This window comes from Camelus bactrianus, chromosome 9 (assembly GCF_048773025.1).
Source record: "Camelus bactrianus isolate YW-2024 breed Bactrian camel chromosome 9, ASM4877302v1, whole genome shotgun sequence".
NCBI classification, from domain to species: Eukaryota; Metazoa; Chordata; class Mammalia; order Artiodactyla; family Camelidae; genus Camelus; species Camelus bactrianus.
In genome coordinates, this window is record NC_133547.1 from 54,012,619 (window position 1) to 54,033,700 (window position 21,082).

Consider the following 21,082-nt stretch of genomic DNA (forward strand, 5'->3'; position numbering starts at 1 on the left):
TCAGAACTCTTCCTGTTAAGTCTGACGTGCAGTCAAACCTGACTCTGCTGAACACATTTCTGTATTATGTTCATATTAAGTATTAGACATTGACTGTCCCCTCCCCAAGAAACAAAAACATACACCCCACCTCTGACTTCCCCAGAGCCAGTCTTCCTCCTCCTCCCACCCATCCTTACCCAGAGCCCTTAAGCCCTGAGCTCCCATCACAGAGTAACAGGTGCTATCTCTTTCCATCCACAAGTCCTCACCCACTGGGGTCCTCACCAGACAGAAGGCGGTTACACCACCCTGCACCTGGAGCCTGTACTCAGAGACCCACCTCTAGGTTTTTCCCATCACTTTCTCCGATTAGAGAAATCCTGGAAGAAGGGAAAACAAGACTCTGACGTCACAGAAAGGAGTTCCTCAGCTCCTACTCAAGATCAAGTACAAGTGAGAAAATTCAAAACTCAGATTACAAACTTGTGGGTCTGGAAGGCGCGGGGCCAGCAGAAAAAGGGAAACGATATTCCCCGCTCCTCAACCCCGTCCTAAACTTGAACAGCTCATCTCCGGTCCTGTCAACGGAACTGGCGCCAGTTCAGATCCACCACCTTCCTGATTCTCTACACTGAAGGACTTAACAGAGAAGGAGCCGCAATCACAGTCAAGGATGCCCCCGTGGAGAACCTGCCCTCATGGTCATGGGGAGCCAGGTGACGGGAAGCCTCAGAAGCCTGTGATGCGCACACTCTCTCGTTGTCCGTTCTCCCTGGACTTGGAGAACCGCCCTCCAGAGATGCTCCCACTTCTCTGATGTTTAAGTATTTAACTCTTAGATTATGTCTACTTACTTCGCATGAGAACTACCTGGGTGATGATATAAATGACGCATAGACTTACCTTCTCCCAAGCAGTTCGAAAGATTTCTGCTGCGAGTTTAAAAGTCATCCATGAACACAAAGGTTAAGGACAGTGGGTGGGAACGGCTGCAGGAGGAGGCGGCAGACTGTATCCAGAGGCTCTGGGATCATGTGCCCCGAACATTGCAGGATAATGATTTGACTTGTGATACTCCTAAAAGCCATGATATCTTCGAGGGAAGGGTAATTTCTGAGCATTACATGTTAAATTTAGTTTACTGGGACACTGGTATCCACTAAATACAAAAATATTTTTTGAAGGCCTGTGTTTTTAAAAAAGTCCTATACCAAATGCACTGTGTAGAGCGTGCATTCTTCAAATTACTTCCCACTCAAACGCTTTCATGGCAGAAGTTTCTAAACATGGTTGTTATACGACCACCCAAAATGAAAAACCTTCATATTTATCTTTGTGAACATTTCCAAATCCAACCACAGTGTGACTCATCACCTTTGGGGAAGGAAAGACTAAAACGCCCCTCTAGCCAACAAAGGATTCTCCAGGAGAGGTTCACACCCCTTAAAAGAACAATTTAGAACATCAGATACAGATTCTCAGTGGAAACAAACGAATCGCATCTGCTGATAATTCAACAGTCACAAATCCATGTTTTCAATAACACAAATCACAGTTGTGAAGTCCTGTGCATACTGAGAAAAAAATCGCATCAAAAGAAAACAAATCATTTCCATCAAGACTTACACCCATACTTATTAACACATGAGCCTGGCTTCCTCAAGGACCCCTCCCACAAAGGCACAAAGGAAGTGTGTGTGGTGACGACAGCCATCCACTTACCATGGACTTGGTGAAGGGTCTGGCCAGGGTGAAGAGCAGCGTGTACACCCACCAGCTGCGATGGATGGAGGAGTACATCACGTTTCCGGGGTGCACCGCATTCGATGTGACCCCGCGTGGGGAGAGGCGGCGATGGAGCTCGTTGGAGAAGAGGATGTTGCAGAGTTTGGACCGGTTGTAAGCCAGCATGGCCCAGTAGTCGTTTTTCGACGGAGAGAGGCGGCTGAAGTCTAGTTTCCCCGACGAGTCGTTAATATCGGTAAATCTAAAAACAAAATTAGAAAATATAATATGAAGCAGCCAATCTCTAAAGTCTGATATAGCTTTTTATTTTTATCAGAAATCTGAGTAAACCATGTGGAGATGACTGAAAACTCAATTGGGCAAACATCGGAACAAAGTCTCCTTAAAAACAGACAATGTAACAACATAAACCAACTGGATCCAGAGACACTCACTGAGGGCCCAAACCTGTCAGTGCAGAGGTCTCAACGTGCTGAGCCCCACTGCACCACCCCTGCCTCTAACATATATTTTTCAAAACCTTCCACAGGAAGTTCAAGGATAATTAAATTAAATGGGAAAACATCTTAAATAAAGGGCTGCTGCTCTTGGAAGCAGAAAGAGATCGCATTCCTAACCTTTGAGGGGGCTTTCCTGGGTTATCTGAGCCAACGTGCGTGTCTTGTATATTTCATTTGCGCATCCAAGTAAATATAGACGAGTCTTGCTGCCTCCACGACTCTTTTCCAGATTAAAAATTCATGATTATAATGGGGTTATAACCTTGGTGAGGTGCCATCAATAGTCTTATACGTTTAAAAGATAAATGTAAACAAAGCCAAAATGAGTTCTGGCAGAGTCTAATGTTTTTAAGTATACCCACGGCATGGATACACACAAATCAAAGTAAGTAGTTGATGTTTTATAATTGGGTCTGACGGAGTCGTTAAACACCAGCTGTTTGTTTCTTTCCTTCTTTTTGTTTCTTCTTTTTTTTTTTTTAAATAACAGCAAAGTAGTGACTTCCTTCACACACATACACACACACACACACACAAAGGATCATATAGAAGGAATTCTCCAGATGAAGGTCTCATCTTTGTTAAGGACCCCTCATAACTTGATTAACTCTGGGCATGTGCCCTGAGCGGTAAGGGCATGCTGGAGTAACTGGTGTGGAAAAGGAAAGCAAAAGGCAAAATGAAAATTATGGAATAATCTGGTTGTTTCTTAAGACGAGCAGTTCAGGTGGAACTTGGACCAAGCAAAGCATCCCAGGGACAGAGGAAACTCAAGTTTTAATGGAAATTGAATATCCTTTCTTCAGGACTCAGGCAGCAACATCCAATTTCTAGTGTTAAGTTACATTACTGATCTAAAGTCATCAACAAAGCTGATGGCCGGAAATGTCAGTGTGGATTCGGCAAAAGACCTTGCAGCTAATCTCTGGCTGCCTGTTTTCCAGTCTCCAGACCCCAGGAAGAACCCAGGCTTCTAAGGTTTATCATCTAAAGCAGTGGAACTTAGCGGGAAATGTGAAAATTTATGGGGCCCTTTTCCTGGTTGTCGTAATGACTGCCAGTGGGGGCTGGGACAGGAGATGCCCAGCGATGCAGGCGGAGTCTTGCTCAAGGAAGACTGCCCTGCTTGACATCCGCGTGGATAAAAAGCCTGTGTATAATTATCTGAGCCTAGAGCCTAGCTGTGTTTTACATATAAGCACAGTTCTAATAGCCACTGAATTTCCAGGAGCAGAAACAACCACGTAAATGAAGAATGAGTGCATTTTCCGATTTTGTGGGGTTTTAGGGGGAGGCGAGGTTGGAGTGGATGCTCACGGTACTCGAGTCTGCAATGCCGCACACCTGCCAATGGAGGCGGCTTATGCACAGACATGCACTCTGATTACTTACCTCTCCTGTAGTCCTGTCCAAGCATTGACATGTTGGAACACAGGCCACTTGCTTCACATTTGTTTTTCCCCTACATTACAGTCACACTAGCACACTGAATTACAACGTATGTATGCAGGTAAGTTATACTACTTCTGAACTGCATTTCAACATAGTAATAAGGTGTCACAGAGGAGCTGTTCCAAAAAACAGGGACTGGAGAGTGGAGAACGCAATGATCTAAGGTCTGAGCTACATCTTAGAAGTTTTACCTACTCTGAGTAGAAAAGAGCATCAAGCATTCGGATCTCTTACAGGGAAGGGATTGATACAGCATCCTTCACTCACTCTCCACTCTTCTTTCATCACCTTTCTTGGCATCTCTGTTTAGCCTACTCCAGCTCAGGTGTCACTTCTTCCGAGAAGCTCTCCCTAACTAACTCTGCCACTGCATGTGGTCACAATGATTTCTTGGGTGGCAGTAGGGGCTGGACTGAAAGAAGCGATGCAAAACAGATGGAAACACATGTTTCCGTGGAAATTAAGCATGCACCTTCCAGGACCCGGTCCACGGTATCCCCAGTGTGCAAGGACCCTGCCACCCCTGCAACATCAGGAACAAAGCAAGTCATGCCACCTTTGTACCTTGTGCTTCTGTCCTCACCACACAGATTGAGTCATTTGTTTACCTGCTTGCAACCCTAGACTGAATTTTTGGGAGGTGGACAGTGAGCTCCTTGTATATTGCCTAGGACACTGCCTGATACACACTGGGGACTAAATACAGGATTAGAGGATTGAAGTTTGATCCTGGATGCAAAATTCCAAACCAAGAGCTAAGTTTCCCTTATTACAAAGAGCTTTGTCTTGAGTTTCATTAATATCTGCATGTGGCACTTTCTAATGTTTAGAATGACTTCTCTGCTTTGCTTTTTAAGGACAATACAGAAATAATACCTCATGACTGTGGAACACCTGTAGATTCAATGCCTAAAAGAGGGTATTAAATCCTACTCCCAAACCTAGAAACAAGTCAAAAACAAAACAAAGCAAAATCTACTGTGATAAGAAATTAGATGGAATCAGGCTGAAGGAAAGTTTCAAGATGGAGAAGCCCAGCTACTAAAATGCCAGGCCCGCCCCTTGCAAACAGCCCTCCCCTCTCAGCAGACCTCTGACTTCCTGCCCTGCTGACCTGCAGGGCAGCGAACTCATTTTTAAGGTCTGATTAGCTTGTATGGACAGTCGTCCAGGAAGGGGGAGGGGTGGGCAAGCTTTGTGATTCCTCTGAGCCAGGGCCAGCTTCCTGAAAAATGACTGGGTTCACCTCTCCGTTCAAGAGGTAGCAAAACAAATCTCCAAAGACTTGTCCTTTCTATTTTCAAGTTGAAAAATTGACAAAGCCAAACAATAACGTCTTAATAGAGTTATCCTCCTACCAGGACACTAAATGTGCACTTTTGCTCTCTGGAAATTCCCATTTGCTGTTTGAGGGGACCTCTATCTTGTATTTCTTTATGTACTGCTCCTTTACTTTTTTTTTTTTTAATGAGGAGTTTTAAATTACCAAACTAAAATAATTAGGTTGGATTCTATGTAGACAAAAGCTAGTATGTTCAAAGAATAGGACTGAATTTGCATCAGAAGCTCTGTGTGTGTGTGTGTGTGTGTGTGTGTGTGTGTGTGTGTGTGTGTGTGTGTGTATGTGTGCAACTTGGCACTCAACACAGCTGCAGCTACTTAGAGCTGTTCAGCCAGCACTCCAGTCTTTTCATTCTATTTTAATTGTTATCTGAAAATTTTTTCACAGCAAGGAAGTCAAGTTCTCATTTGAATATGATGGATTTTAGGTAGGCAGAAACTCAATTCACTGGCTTAGACTCCAGATAAGTAACTAAAATACAGTGAAGACATGCGGAGGCTGATAAATATTTTGCCTTGGGGCAGTCTGGTATAATATTTTCTGCAAACATAGGACTTTATTTTTCCCCTAACAGGGGGTCGTGACTTCAACGAAGAGTTCTGCCAAGGTTTATGGAGGTAATTAGGTATCAACCCTTCCGTTTTACAACGTGGTTTAGGGTTCTGGGTCCTTGAGCTCATGGTGAGTGAGGGCTTTCCCAGTAATGTCCACCCAGTATCCACATGGGCTCTTGGGTGCAGTACATGCGGAATAAACTAACCAGCTTGGGGAATTCACATTTGGTAAAAAATATCCTTTAATATAAGCAAAAGAGAATCAGAGAGTAGAAAAAACAGTGCCCACCACCAGACAGGAGAGGCCTGATAACACACGATTCAGGAAGGCCGTGTCTAGAAACTGCAATGGAGCTAATTCAGGAGACCACGGCCCTGCCTTCTAGTCCATCTTCTCAACGAAATTAAGACTCGGATCTCCAAGGTAAGCGCAAATTACATCGTTAGGGAGAAAACAGACCATCACATGAAATTGCATTTGAGACACAGATTTACTAAGGAGAGAAGTAGCTGACAATTCAACATCATCTCCCATGAAATACCAGCTCATTTAAACACATCCCTCCCGTGGTGCCCTCTGCATCCAGCAAACGTCTGGGGCTGGGAGATGTACTTCCGGAGCCCTGTTTCCCGCACCTACCTCCGTGGTACCTCCCTCCCTCCCCAACAGGGTCACTCCACTTCCTTTCGCGAAGCTGGTGTGATTTGCAAAGATAAGGATGTCCAGATTTTGTTACCACCTAATTACTAGAGGTTCCGTGTCTCTTAACACGGGGGAGGATTATTACGGGCATTTTCCTTTCATTTCAGCCCTCATAAATTTCACATGGTAAAAGTCAGTCTATCTGCAGCGTGTCACTTATACCATAAGCCCCTGTGTTTGGGAGTGATAAAGGGTTCAGGCTAACCCTTGGCTGGTCTCTCTCTTCCAAGTCCCAGGGGTTACATTTTATGGAAACATGATTAAAAAAATAAGCTCCATTCTGGGTCACTAAAACATTTCAGGACTTAAGACGGAGAGGAGACAGAAAGAAAAAAAAAAATAGGCCCTTGCACATTATTTTTTCTCCAGCTACTCTGCTAGCAATGAAGCCTCCCAACCACACCAGGAAAATCTCCCTAACATGTATTAAATCTAGGCTCACCCAGCAAGTCCTTTATCTTCTCCGAATACTTCTCTTTAGACAAATAGTTGTTTATCCAACTCTAGAAACAGATATGCTGAAAATACGATGAAATTTTCAAATGTCTTTTTAGTCAATTGAATATTCTCCTAATGGTAATAGAAAAGAAGTGCCATCTGATGTTTTAATTGAAATTTTAACCAAAAGAGGCACGGCCAGATTTCTAATACGTTCTAACTACAGTACTTCCCTTTCTACAATTACACAGCTAATGTCTGCATTGAATTCTCTAATTTCTCATTATAAAACAATTGGATTTCATCTCGCAGTCTTTAATTGCATTGTTTCTCCTCCTAGAATAACTGCACATTCTTCTTGGTGAGATGTTGAAGTTGCTGAATGACAAATCAATAAAGGTCAAGCATTCAGATTTAATCAATTATTATTCCATCTCAAAACACAATCACTGAGGGGCTTGAAGTAGAGTTATAAAAACAATCTGCCTCCCTGTCGACACTACCCCTAAAGAGCCCCCCGCCATCACAAAAACAGACCTCGAAAAAGTCCGTCGGCCAGACTGACTGAGTATACACACTTTACAGCAGGACGAATGAAAATTGTTTTCAAAAAGAGAGCCTTGAGGGACCATTAGCTGGTGCCAGGAAAGGGACAAGTGAACAGAACGTGAAATTCTAACCCACCTGTGGGACTCGGAGGAGACCACAACGACCCGGGCAGGGGCTGAGCGGCACAAGACATCCTGGAGGAGCTGAACAAGGTAGAAGTGCCCCAGGTGGTTCACCTGAAAGGTGGTCTCCAGGCCGTCCTTTGTGAGGCTCCAGGGCAGAGCAAACACTGCCGCGTTGCACACAAGCACGTGCAGTGACCTGAAAAAGAAAACATCCAACGCTGTGTAGACAGAAACACTCTAAAACCAAGGATGGCCTATGTTCCCCCAGGAATAACCAACTCTTTACTATCTTTAAGATTCCAGCCAGTTAGAAACAGGATGCCCTAGAATGTCGCAGCTGAGACCACTCTGCTGGGGAAGAGCTTGGGCTCTGAGTGGGCAGTGGTGCTGGGTTGCTGGGAACTAGGGGGTTCCTAATATGCAGGACTTTTCAGTGCTAAAACCGGGACCATTCTGGGCACACTGGGATGAGTTGGTCACCATCATAGAAACCTAATTGAATCTGTGCTTCCTTCATTCATCCAATTCTCAGCCTCATAGTCCATAAAATCAAAACAGCCGTTAAAGTAAGATATAAGGAATAAAGGAGACAATGTGCTGTAAAAAACCAACACAAGAACCAGCACTTACTGGGTGCAAAGTAAAACATATCACGGTGGAAATGCTCTGTCTAAAGAGACAGGAACCAACTGTCTGAATATATTCCTTTTAGAAGTCAAATTAAATCTACATTTTTGAAATGAGACTGGGCACAGGTAAGTGGAGGTCTGTTATATTTTCTCTTCATTTGTACATACTTACTATGTTTCATAATAAAATTTTTAAAAGTAAAAGTAAGCCTTTCATGTGAATCAAAATCCTTAATCCTAATAAATTGTACTTGTAGGAAATCATCCTAAGGTACTAATGAGAAATGTATACAGAAATATATTCAAGGCTATCCGCAGTGTTTGTAATTGCAACATAAAAGCAACAAATTAGAAGTAAACTAAATATACAATTGGGGAATCATTAAATGAATCAGAATAAATGAAAATGATGGAATACTTTGCAGCCATTAAAATAACAAATTTACAGACCCTGTGAACATTCATGTTAAAAAACAAAATATATAACATTGTGTGACCTCACACACACACAACGCACAACGACCGTGCAGGATATCCAAAAGCGTTAGCAGTAGTTGTCTCCAGGGGTGGATGGAACCCAAACTGTCTTAAATTGTTTTCTCAGTTTATTCATATTTCTTCATTTTTCCATAATTAACATGTGGTGTTTTTATAATAAGAAAAATGCCATCAAATAAACACCTTATAAAAAAAAAAAGCATTTCGGGAATTTAGCTGACACCTAAAACAAGAGAAAGAGAGACAAGGTAGGGTTTCACAGGAGCAATGCACTTAGAGTTCAAAGATCTACCATTTGTGCCAGTTTCAACCAAATCACACAGGTCTCTGAGTGTCTGATTCCTGCCAATGAAATAAGAGGCTGGAAACGGACGGTATTTAGTTTCCTCCCACTCCTCAGGTTCCACACCAACGGCGTGGAATACCTGATACAGGAAATGAAATACTACCTATCTTTCATTTTTTAAAAATTCAGCATTCTTTTTGTAGAAATTTTTCATAGACCTATTATTATTGCAACAATCTGCCTTTGTCCAATCCTCATTGAAGACTTCACCTGAAGAGTGGTGAGTTTTTAAAAAAGAAACACTGGTTTGCAATCAAGGTAAGCAAAAACAAAAGTATACTTAAAATCTAAAATGCTCTGTTATCTAAAGAAAGTAAAAAAGAAATAACGGTAAATATATACAACGTTATAAAGGACTCCTATTTTCACTATGTAAATAGTGTTTACAAATCAGTAAGAAAAATATATTCTGAGTCTAACAGAAATATTGACAATGACAGGTTAAAATTTTATAAAACTTGATTACAAAATAACTAGCACAAGAGTTAACATGGTCAATTCCACTAGTAGCAAAAGTTAAAATAAGATATTTTTCTACCTATTAAATTAGAAGGTTTATTTATATTGTATTTTTATTATCTTGTATAAAGCTGGTAAGACTATATACTTCCACACCCTGGATAATAAGTTGAAAATATATATCATGAGAATGAGAAAGATCCACATTATTTCACCCAATAATCTTGTTTCCAAGTAGTGAGGGACATAGGAGGGCAAGGCAGAGGCAGCCAAAGACACCTCTAGGGAGGAAGGTTATATCATTGATAATGTTTAGAGTTGCCACGGCATGAGGATAATAAAAAGCAGAGTAATGTTTGGTAATTTTATTATTGGCTTTGCATTTTCTACAAACAATGCTTGCCCATTTTGCCCACACAGGGGCAGGCCACTCCCACAGCCACCTCCTGCCCCCTTGTTATGCCACTGCTTCTGGAGAGGATTAAATGGTGAACCCTAAAAGATATGTCCACGAGCAAACTGTGCACATGACCTTATTTGGAGAAAGGATCTTTACAAATGTAAGTTCAGGATCTTGAGATGTGATTATCCTGATCAATGGTAGAACTAAATCAAATGGACAAGCATCCTTACAAACGAGAAGAGCAGAAGACCCACAGAGAAGGAAACGGGAAGGCAGAGGCAGAGACTGCAGCGATGCACCTGCAAGCCAAGGAGTGTCAGAGAGCACCTGCCTGCACCACAAGCTGGCAGGAAGGCACGGAATGGGTTCTCCCTTAGAACCTCCAAAAGGCACCAACCCCACAGAAGCCTTGATTTCAGACTTTTGGCCTCTGGAACTATGAGAGACTACATCTCTGTTGTAAGCCACCACAACTGAGGTAATCTGTTACAGCAGCCCTAACTAACAACACAGGGTCCAACTTTCATTCCTAAGGGAATGCTCAAAATGTATACAAAAAGTTGATGCATAAGAATGAGTAATAATTATATGTAAATGAGCTAGAATTACAAAACTGTATATGAACTAGAAGAAACTTAAAACCCAACAGCAGAGTAGCTAAATCAGCAATGATTAAGTCAGAGGTTCCCAAATTTTTCAATTTAATTTTAAAAAGCAGGAAATTAAATGTGTGATTTGTATCCCACTCCCCCAACAAAGATTTTTGTATGCAGTCAGCAAGATGGGAAATACAGAAAAATGTTAGCTCTGAGTGTGTAGGGCATCATTAGATTGCTTCCTTCCTTTTTATGGTTCTTGTTATTTTCTAAATTTTATATAATAAGCATGAATTAATTTCTTAAAAAATTACTGAGATGTAATCCACGTACCATACAATTTACCCTTTTGAAAATGTGCAGTTCAATGGTTTTGAGTACACTCATGACTGTGGAAGCATCATCACATTCTAATTTTACAACATTTTCATATCCCCAAAAAGAAACCCCATATCCATTAATAGTCATTAATAACTGCCGGCCCCAAGACACCATTAATCTGCTTTCTAAATCTTAACAGATTTGCCTATTCTGGATATTTTTTGGTGACTGGCTTTTTTCAGTAGACATAATGTTTCCAAGGTTGATCCATGTTGTCGCAGGTATCAGCATTGCATTGCTTTTTATGGCCAAAAAATATTCCACTGCATGAATATATCACGTTTCACTTAACCATTTGCCAGTTGATGGACATTTGGGTTTTTTCCACTTTTTGGCTGTTATGAACATTGTTGCTGTGAACAGTCATGTACAAGTTATTGTGAAGTCGTATGTTTTTATTTTTCTTGAGTACATATGTATAGTGGAAATGCAGAATGGTTAATTGCCTACTTAGATGCTAAGCCAATTTTCAATTGAGGTAATTATTTTCTTATTATTGAATTAGAAAGTTCTTTATGTATTTTAGACATAACCCTGTTATCAGGTATATAATTGGCAGATCTCTCATTCTGCAGGCTTTCTTTTCATTTTCCTGATGGTGTCATTTGCAACTGAAAATTTTTAAATTTTGATGAAATAAAATTTATACATATATATATTTTTTTCTTCTGTCACTTGTGCTTTTGGGGTTGCATCTAAGAAATCATTGCCTAAGCCAGCATCACAAAGATATACTTCTATCTTTCTTTTAAGTGTTTAATAGTGTTTTTAGCTCATACAATTAGGCCTATGATCCATTTTGAGCTAATTTGCATGTATGGTGAATGCAAGCAATCTAACGTCATTCTTTGGCATGTGGCTATCCAATTGTTCTGGCATCATTTGTTGTAAAGACTATTCTTTCCCCCAGTGAATTGTTTTGGCATCCTTGCTGAAAACCAATTGACCACCTGTAAGAGGTTATTTTTGGACTCCCGATTCTACTCTATTATCTATATGTCCATGCTTATGCCAGTACCAGACTTTATTACTGAAGGTTTGTTTTAAATTTTTAAACTGGGAAATGGGAGTACTCCAACTTTGGGTTTTTTCTAGTTTGTGTTGGCTATTTAGGATCCTATACATACACATAGAAAGTTTAGGATCAGCTTTTCAACTTCTGCCAAAAAAAAAAAAAAAAAGAAAGAAAGAAAAGCCAACTGCAATTTTGATACGGTTTGCATGAAATTATTAGGTCAATTTGGGGAAGACTGACATCATAATAATATTCAGTCTTCTAATCCATGAGTATGGGATGGCTTTATATTATATACATTTAGATCTTCTTTCACTTCCTTCAACAGTATTTTATAGCTTCAAAATACAAGTTTATTGCATCTTTTGTTAAATTTATTCCTAAGTCTTTTATTCTTCCTGATGCTATTGCAAATAAAATTGATTTCTTATTTTCATTTAGGGATTGTTCATTTGCATGTTGACCTTTCCTCCTGCAACCATGTCAAACTTATCTGTTGGTTTTAATAATTTTTAACGTATTTCTTAAGGTTGTTTATTTATAAGGTCATTTCATCTGCAAATGATAGTTTTACCTCTGCCTTTCCAGTCTGAATTTTTTTTGGGGGGGGGGGCGGGGGGTGGAATTGCCATGGCTAGAATTTCTAGTATCATATTAAATGGAAGTGGTGAGGACTGATATCCTTACTTCCTGATCTTAAGAGAAAAGCATTCCACCTTTTAGCATTAAATATGAGGTTAGCTGTGGGGTTTTTGTAGGTGTCCTGTATCAGACTGAGGAAATGCCCTTCTAAACCAAGTCTGCTGTGTGTTTTTGTCATGAAAGGGTGCTGGACTTTTCCAAATGCTTTTTCTCCATCTATTGACATGATCATTTATTGCACTGATATGGTGTATTACACTGATTGACATTCAAATGTCAGACCAACCTTGAATTCCTTACACAAATTATAGCAACAAATAATTATACACCACTTAGCCATGGCATATAAGCCAATCCTTTTTATATATGGCTGCATTTGGTTTGCTAGTATTTTTTGAAGATTTCTGCATCTATATTCATAAGTGATACTGGTCTGCAGACTTCTTTTTTTTAATTGAAGTATAGTCAGTTAACAATGTTGTGTTAATTTCTAGCGTACAGCATAGTGATTCAGTTATACATACATATATATGTGTGTGTATGTGTGTGTGTATATAATCCTTTTTGTATTTTTTCATTATAGGCTATCACAAGGTATTGAATATAGTTCCCTGTGCTATACAGTAGGACATTGCTATATTAATTTTATAATAGTTAGTATCTGCAAATCTCAAACTCCCAGTTTATCCCTCCACCCAACCCTTTACCCGCAGTAACCACAAGTTTGTTTTCTATGTCTGTGAGTTTGTTTCTGTTTTGTAAATAAGTTCATTTGTCTCATTTGTTTTTTAAGATTCCAGACATAAGTGACATCATATGGTATTTTTCTTGCTCTTTCTGGATTACTTCACTTAGTATAACTATCTCCAGGTCTATCCATGGCATTATTTTTGTGGCTGAGGAGTATTTCATTGTATAAATATACCACAACTTCTTTATCCAGTCATCTGTTGATGGACATTTAGGTTGTTTCCATGTCTTGCTGTTGTAAATAGTGCTGCTATAAACACTGAGGTGTGTGTATCCTTTCGAATTAGTTTTCTCCAGATATATGCCCAGGAATGGGACTGCTGGATCATATGGTAAGTCTTCTGATGTCTTTATCTGGTTTAGGGTCAGGGTAATATTGGCCTCATAGAGTGAGTTCAGAAGTATCCTCTGTTCTCATGGAGAAATTGCCTCATTCTTTCCGTTTTCTGATCTATTTCCAACCCATCACCAGCCTAAAACCTAAAACTGGTGATGTGGTTGGGGTCAGCTATATTTGGCTACGAAGCATCTGTTTTCCACATATGTTGCCCACTACAGTTGTCAATGCACAGCCCTCCACCAGCCCAGTTCCCCTCTAACAAGTTGGGCAAAAATGCTTTGAGGCATCTGGTCTACCTAAAACAGTCATCAGAGTCTATCTCAACTCAAAGACAATTTCATTCATTTGTAGCCTAGAATGGCTAGAGCCAACTGCCAAGAGAAATTCTAGCTCCGCCCTGTTATTATAAGTCCCTGTAAACTGAGAACAGCAGCGCACAGCCCAAAGTCATGATGAGCTAATCCCCAGTATCTCGAGAGGTACCTGCCAGGTTCAATGGGTATTACTCCCCTTGTCTCTATACCCTTCCCTTTTATCCACAAGAGGGAATAAAATTCTTTAAAGTTGATTTGCTTTCAGCATTTCCCTGTCTTTAAGACAGGCTGGGCATTTGGAAAGTTGGTACCATACCTCTCAACAACACTTCCTGTAGTTACCTTTAGCCTTGCCTGCATACTGTCTCAAGGAAAAGCAGACTGCATCAAGCAAAGAAACTTATACCAAAGACCTCAGCCCAGAGGCACGAACCCACAGAGACTTGGGAAACCCTTTTCTCTTTCACCAAATTTTAATACCCTTCATTAATGTTAATTGCACAACACCAGAGGCAAAATATGTACCATGTACCTAAAGCTTGTTACCTCTATTAATGAAAAGCAGGCTTATGGAATATGAAACTATAAAGTGCTAGACTTTTTTTTTTTTAATTGTAAAGACACTTAATTGGCTTGTACAAAAGGAAAAGGATTCCTTTCACCTCACTTTAATGAGGTTTTTATTATTCAAATGGGACATTTTGCTCAGTTTTGACTACAAGCCATTGCCATTCAAAAGGCTCTGAGATGATGAATATTTGTGGAATATCAAAAGGAAAAGTTCAGACTATAAAGACAGAATGGAAACAAAAATAGTATCATTCCAATTCCAAAGCTGATGCTATTAGTCAGCATTCTCAGGGGCTGATTTTTTTTTTCTTTTTTGATGGATTCCAGTTTGTAAGGGGTGAAAGGGACTAGGAGGGTTGTCTTCTGTGTATAGAGGACTAGAGACTCCGAGGAGGGAGGGGAGCTTGTTCTCTGTGGTTCTGATAAACTCATGGAGAAAGCCCCTCCACTTCTCTGTTGAGTGGACCCAAGGCATTCTCTGAGCACGCTGGAGGTGATGTCTGGAAAGTAGCAATCCCATCCTCTGCTCCTTGGACCAGAGAACAACTGCTCCATGGTAAGGAGAAAGGAGTTCCCAAGATTTACCAGTGGGCATCACTGTTTGTCATCAATGGGGGTGACAATGGACCAAGCTTTCTAGCCAGAGTAGCCTCAAGCGACACTTCCTACTGGAAAGAGCGCTGAATGGTGGTAATGAATAGAAAGGGGTCCAAGCCCAAAGGCTGCCACTAACTGACTTCAGACGGCTAATTTCCAAGTTTTCTTTCTGCTCCCCTGCATTTGTAAAATTTAGGTCTAACTGACACAAAACATTTAGTTTCAGGTATACAGCCCTCACTTGTACCATCCACTGACTAACCCCTCTTTTTCTGGTCTCTTCGATCTCTCCCTCCCCACTGGCTCATTCTTGCTACCTATCAGGCTACTCAGATTTTTCTGACCAACAATTAGGAGAAATTCAGGAAAGATAGTGGATGAAAGAAAGTGGAAGACAGAAAGCAGAGAGTGAGCTGGAAAGAGAAAGAAATGTCTACTTGACATTATGGCTATTTGAAGTGGCAGTGAGTCTCTCTTCCCAGTTATAGACCATAGTTTTGAAAGATCTGTCTCCATTTATAATCTCTTTCCTTGCCCCAGACTCACTTCTTATCATCAAGCTGTCCGAATTCTGACCCATCACCATCTGGAACCTCTCAAAGCTAACTGGAGAGCAATGGCATCTCATCTCTACACCCAACTACCTCCCTCTGAGGAAACTCTACTTCTCTGCGGCAGTGTGCCCAGCTCCTCCCTGATTCCCTCTTCCCCATCTCAGCTTCTGAGATACAGCCCACCCTTGGACTTCCTCCTAACGCCACCACTGCCTCACCTCCTGTCTCCACCAGCCCTTCCTCTTCTACCCAGAGTTCTCTTTGATTTAGTCAAAAAAACTCTTCCCTATAGCAAGTTCATCCAGCCAGGGACTCCAAACACCTCTCTAGAGGAGAACTTCACGACCACAGCTCCAGTGCTTGCATCTCTCCCAGGTTCCAGAATCTCACCCTTCCCACCCCAAATCTAAACTCTTCACCCTCTCTCCTCACATCTTCCCCCTTCCCTGATGTCCATATTTCTGCAATGGGTGCAGTTACCTGGTAATAAACACTTAGGAATCATTCGCTGCCCCATCTCCTCCCACAGCCTCTACGGCTAGTCAATGTCAGTATCTCCAGACCCTTCAGTGACTATTAACAGTCTGTCCATTCCTCGTCGTTGCCAATGGAGTAAGCACTATGAGGTTCTGTCTAGCTCTCATTTACGGGTCCCAGTGTACCTATTCCCGACTTCCAAGAGCAATGACTTCTCCAGAAAACTGTCCTTGACTACTGGGCACCAGCATATCTGGAAAGCCATGCCCTACATCCAGATGCTCTCCTAACAAGGGAGACCAACTCTGGTATAACTCCTTCTCCAGAGCTCCCTACGGCATCAGGCTGAAGAGAGTTTCCAACTCAATAAAACCTGTTTCCCTCACTCTTCTTCTGAGAGCACATCCCCAGTGAATCATCTGAGTAAGTACCCCTGTCCCAGGCTAGATCTCTAGGGAACTCAAGCTGAGACAACCACCGTTATTCCATGTTTCTGGCTCTGCTGCCTTTAGCTCTGGTCACTACAGTAGCACAGACTTGGCCTTACCACTTCTGATGTCTCTCTGACTTGACCCAGCATGAACAGTGGGACCAAATTAAACACATTCTAAGAGTCTAACAGAAAAAGTGATGAAGACATTTAAAAAATTTATAAAACTAGGTTACAAATGACCAGTACAAGACTTAACATGTTAAACTCCACTAGTCGCAAAGCATAAAATTTCTACCTATCAAATTAGTAGATTTATTTATAATATTATTACACTTTTATTATGTCATATAAAGCTGGTGGGAATACACATTCCTTCCCCCTGGATACGTGCTGTTTTCAGCGAATACATTTGTGGTAATTTATTACAATGGCAATAGAAAACTAATAGAATGAAGTAATAAATGTTTGCTGTTTTAAGTCACAACGTTTTGGGGATAATTTAACAGCAATAGATAGCTAGTACGTGCACCCTACAACATGAGAGAAGCCAAATTCACAAAGCCACATATGGAATACTTCCATTCATATAATGTTCTGGAAAAGGCAAAACTCGGAGGACAGAGGGAAAAAAGAAATCACTGGTTGCAGGGGGTGGGTGTAAGAGGCGGGAATTACTACAAAGGGCACAGGGGAAACTGGGGGGGTGATGGAACTGTTCTATATCTTGACTGCTATGACTTTATGAGTGTGTGTTTGTCAAAACTCCCAGAACTGTACGATTAAAAGGGTGAATTTTACTATATATAAAATATACCATAATTTAAAAAAAAAAAAAAACTGGAGGGAAACAATAATGCACTGTGTGCTTCTAATGCCACAGGTCCCACCCCTGGGATGCGGGATTTGCACACCTGTACACTGACATCCAAAACTGATGACTCTAACTGAAAGTCAAGTCAACCTGTTTCACAAGTTCCCTGGCAGTCAAGTCCCCACCAAGGCACCAAGATCTCAGCAATACTGACCCAGTGAGGGCCAGGATCTCACCAGCATCCTCCACAAACGTCCCCGCCAGCCTCCACACGGCCACCTCTTCTGAATGCTCAGCCGGAACTGGCAACATTCCAATTCCAGCACGTCTCATCTCCAGCGTTCATTGTAAATGGAATATCAGCTTCTGAGCTCTAGCATCTCCCCGGAAGCTTGGCCTTCAGCTCAGTCCAGGGCACATCCTTTCCTACATTACACAACACTTTCTACCAGGGGCCACAATCTGCATAGACAAATGTTATCTCCGCCCCAGACAACAATCAACGTCCATGAGGAGAGAGCTCTTTGTTTGCCCGGGGTCTTGCATGTAGAAAGACAAAAGCCTTACCTACACACCTGAATGGGTACCTGTCAATCAGCGCTGTTTTCCCAGTGACATCTGGTCTAGAAGCCATTACGTAGCCATATTATACGAAATATTATTAACTGAAAAGTGGCAGAAGGAAGAAGGGAAAAGTGGATTTGTTCTAGCTGATTAGTGAAGAGAGTTACTTATGCTCTGGAGACAAGACCAGCCCACTGTGACTCAAGGAACCTAAGAATCAAACAACATCAAACCTGAGAAGTTAGAAAAGTATTTCCAAAGAGTCCGTCAGGAGCAGGAACCATCATCCCTGGGCTGAGTTACAGTGACGATTCCTAAGTTGAATTGTAACGAGCGCCCCGAAAATGAGGCCGACTTTCACAGGTTAAATAAACACCCCGTGGAATGTTTACAAGAGTGAGGCTTTGGGGGGTTCCATTTCAGACACAGCAAAACAGTGAGCTAAGAGGAATGTTATGTAAAGGGAAATACTTTTCAATTCCTCCTTGAATCAGAATGACCCACCATCTGGGGCACTTCTCAAGTGAGTTGCAAGAATTCATACTATTTAGGGATACTCGGAAATTCAACAGGAATAGTCTAAGGACCCCAAACCCCAAAAGCAACTTTTTTTTTCGGTCTTGCCTGGTGTGTAGGTGTCTTTTTCTCCAAGAAAAGGGAGAAGAAAAAAATTATTAAAGAAGAATTCCAAGGTGGACCCAGGCTTAAATAAACAAGGTCTGGTTTGCTGTGCACTCCTGGATGGCAGTGTGAAACTGAACACAGAGATTTTCCTCAACAGCTGCCCCCAGCCCGCTGAAGGTTCTGGACACTCAAGTAATCCACCAAGACGGCAACTGCCCAAGATGCAGCATTCACGCCACTAGCAAGACTCAGCATGATTTTAGGTGGTATACAGGAAATCTTTTAAAAACTGCTCAGTTACTCTAATGTACCGGAAAAAAAATACAATCAGCCTCTCCAGTTCACAATGACAGGAATGATAAAAGGAAATGAGAATGCCCACCTTTGACAGTTGTGAGAATTAAGAGTCAAACGCCCAGCACCGGCCCTGGGAGAGCTGGCACCTAAAACAGGCTACTTTCTTTTCTCAGTTGCCTGTTTCTTGGACCTTGGGCTACACTTTGGGGACATGATATCCATCAATAATTCAGAGATACAAAATATGTATATAAATGTCTCCCGCGTTTATAAATTACCTATATATTGTTTCCCATATCCTTACTTAATATCTGTGGAAAGTAAGACCCTGAATAAATACACAAAGAAATAAAGCAAAGAAAACAAGAGAAATATGAACACATAAAATCAACATCAGCTTAGGTGGTCAGTGACCATCCGCCGCTACGCTGCTTAACTTTAAAGGACCCACATAGTTCAAGAATGTGAGGGAGGGACACTATCAAGAATTAAAATAATAATTAACCCAGAGTGGATTTTGCTGTCAAGATAACCTAGCCACACTTTAAAGCTGGAAAAGAGAAAAATAATCCGAACCAATCAGCGGGAATAGAGCAGACCCTGTCTGTATCCCCAGGTGACCACCAGGAATTTTTCATTTCATGCATCATTTACAACTTCTCCTAGTGAATTCCAGAACATCAGTACATACACTTAACAGAAAATGAAAACACTCTTGTTTTCATTATTTCCTTCAATTTTTGCCCCATGCCCATTATCTTGATTATTTTCTCCCATCCTATCACGTGCAATCCCAGCAGCAAAATCTCGCCCTCACTGACTCCAGAGGCAACGGGGTATAAAACAGGTAATACACCCACATTTTCTTCCAGGAGAGGTTTCTGGGGGAAATGCATCCATTTGATAATTATGCCAATGGCACTTAAACAACACGATGCCTAGAATGCAGGTCTGACTCTTGGATGTTACAGTTCCCTTATTGCCATTTCTCTCCTGATCTTTCCACTTACTACTTCACTGCCCTGTAGCTGGCTTCCTGTAATATATAATAAAATGGACAGTGACGAGGCAAGAAGGATGGGAGGGTGGGGCAGTGAGAATAAATAACTTCAACTGCACGTACACCCTGTAACCTCACTTGAACACAGCTCCGGCGGAGTGGGAAAATGCAAATTAGACCAAGTCCCTCTTGGCAAGTTCCCATTTGTTCATTTGACAAATGAATCCTGGCCACGTCCTAAAGAAATTTACTCGGGATATGGAAGGAGTCTTGGGAGGCCAAACTGGATTTTAGTAAACTCTACAAGGTAACTCAAAGGATGTGAATATTTTTCGTATAAATGAAGAGGGGGAAAGCGGGTAGACGGGGAGGGTTGGGGATCGCATCATTTAGGGAAGAGGTTATTTGTTTTTACCTGCAACCCAGTTTCTCCACACACCAAGTGGGGAAAGTTGTGACAAGGCACTAGAAACCCCACAAGGGCTGAATCTACATCTGGTCACCCCTGTGCTCCTACTCCCAGCACCACGCAGGACATGCGCCAGAATTCTGCTGAACGACCGAATCCTTGAAAATTAAGAAAGCTGTCACCATGAAAGCTCTCTGTACCTTTGCTCAAACCTATTCAATTCACCCTCATTTGGTTTTTAAAGCACTGCATGCATACACTCTGGACTTCAAAAAAAAAAAAAAGAGTCTCTCTTTGTTACCATTATCCACAATGCAGTCATTTACGTACCTTTTGCCTAATTTTTGTCAAATTTATAGAACACCTCTAATTCCTTTTTTTTTTTTTTTTAATACACTGGAAACCAACTCACCTGTATTTTCTAGCCCCGTGCTTTTCAAAAACATCTGCTCTGCTGGTTGCTGCTCTGGTTTGGGTTTTTGAAACTTGGTGTGTGTTCAGATAAATACAGTACTTGCCTGTGTCCATTTTCTATCTAAGGATTAAAATGGGAACTTTACGGAACTCTGTTCTGTGGCTCACAGAGCTTGTGCCGGCAGGGGGAGTAATTAAATGAAGAGCCTACGTGGACTTAACAAAACACATCCATGACTAAAAGATCAGAATTACCCAGGAAAATGAGGGAAAGGCTAGAGCTGGCAGTAAGTCACTCGCGATGCTTATTAAGGACACATTCACTCTTAAAACTGACAACGCTGTCTCCTCTCTTTGAGTATGAGCTCCCCGTGGAAGGGTCCTTATGGCCACACCAAGCACAGGAGGTTCCCAGCATTTGCTGACAGTGGTTCTAGTAAAGTAACACCTGGGCATCCTCTCTCAGTAAAATCCATCCCTCTGAGCATTTGACACAGTTTGTAAGTGGGGAAAAGAAAGGATATACAGAAATAACCAGCCTTTCTGGAAACGCATTAGCATTCCTTCA

The 21,082-nt window shown here is 41.4% G+C and overlaps 1 protein-coding gene across 6 annotated transcripts in view; it reads right to left on the reverse strand.

Annotated features, from left to right (window-relative positions):
- The window catches only part of WWOX (WW domain containing oxidoreductase), a 902,472-nt gene that overhangs the window by 636,229 nt on the left and 245,161 nt on the right, over nucleotides 1-21,082 (reverse strand). For all 6 annotated transcript variants that reach the window (XM_074370373.1, XM_045505235.2, XM_010967466.3 and 3 more), the window contains exons 7-8: nucleotides 7,402-7,587; nucleotides 1,705-1,969 (exon numbers count right to left, since the gene is read on the reverse strand). In XM_074370373.1, coding sequence (XP_074226474.1) covers nucleotides 1,705-1,969; nucleotides 7,402-7,587 — 451 coding nt within the window. The remainder of the gene's footprint in view (nucleotides 1-1,704; nucleotides 1,970-7,401; nucleotides 7,588-21,082) is intronic.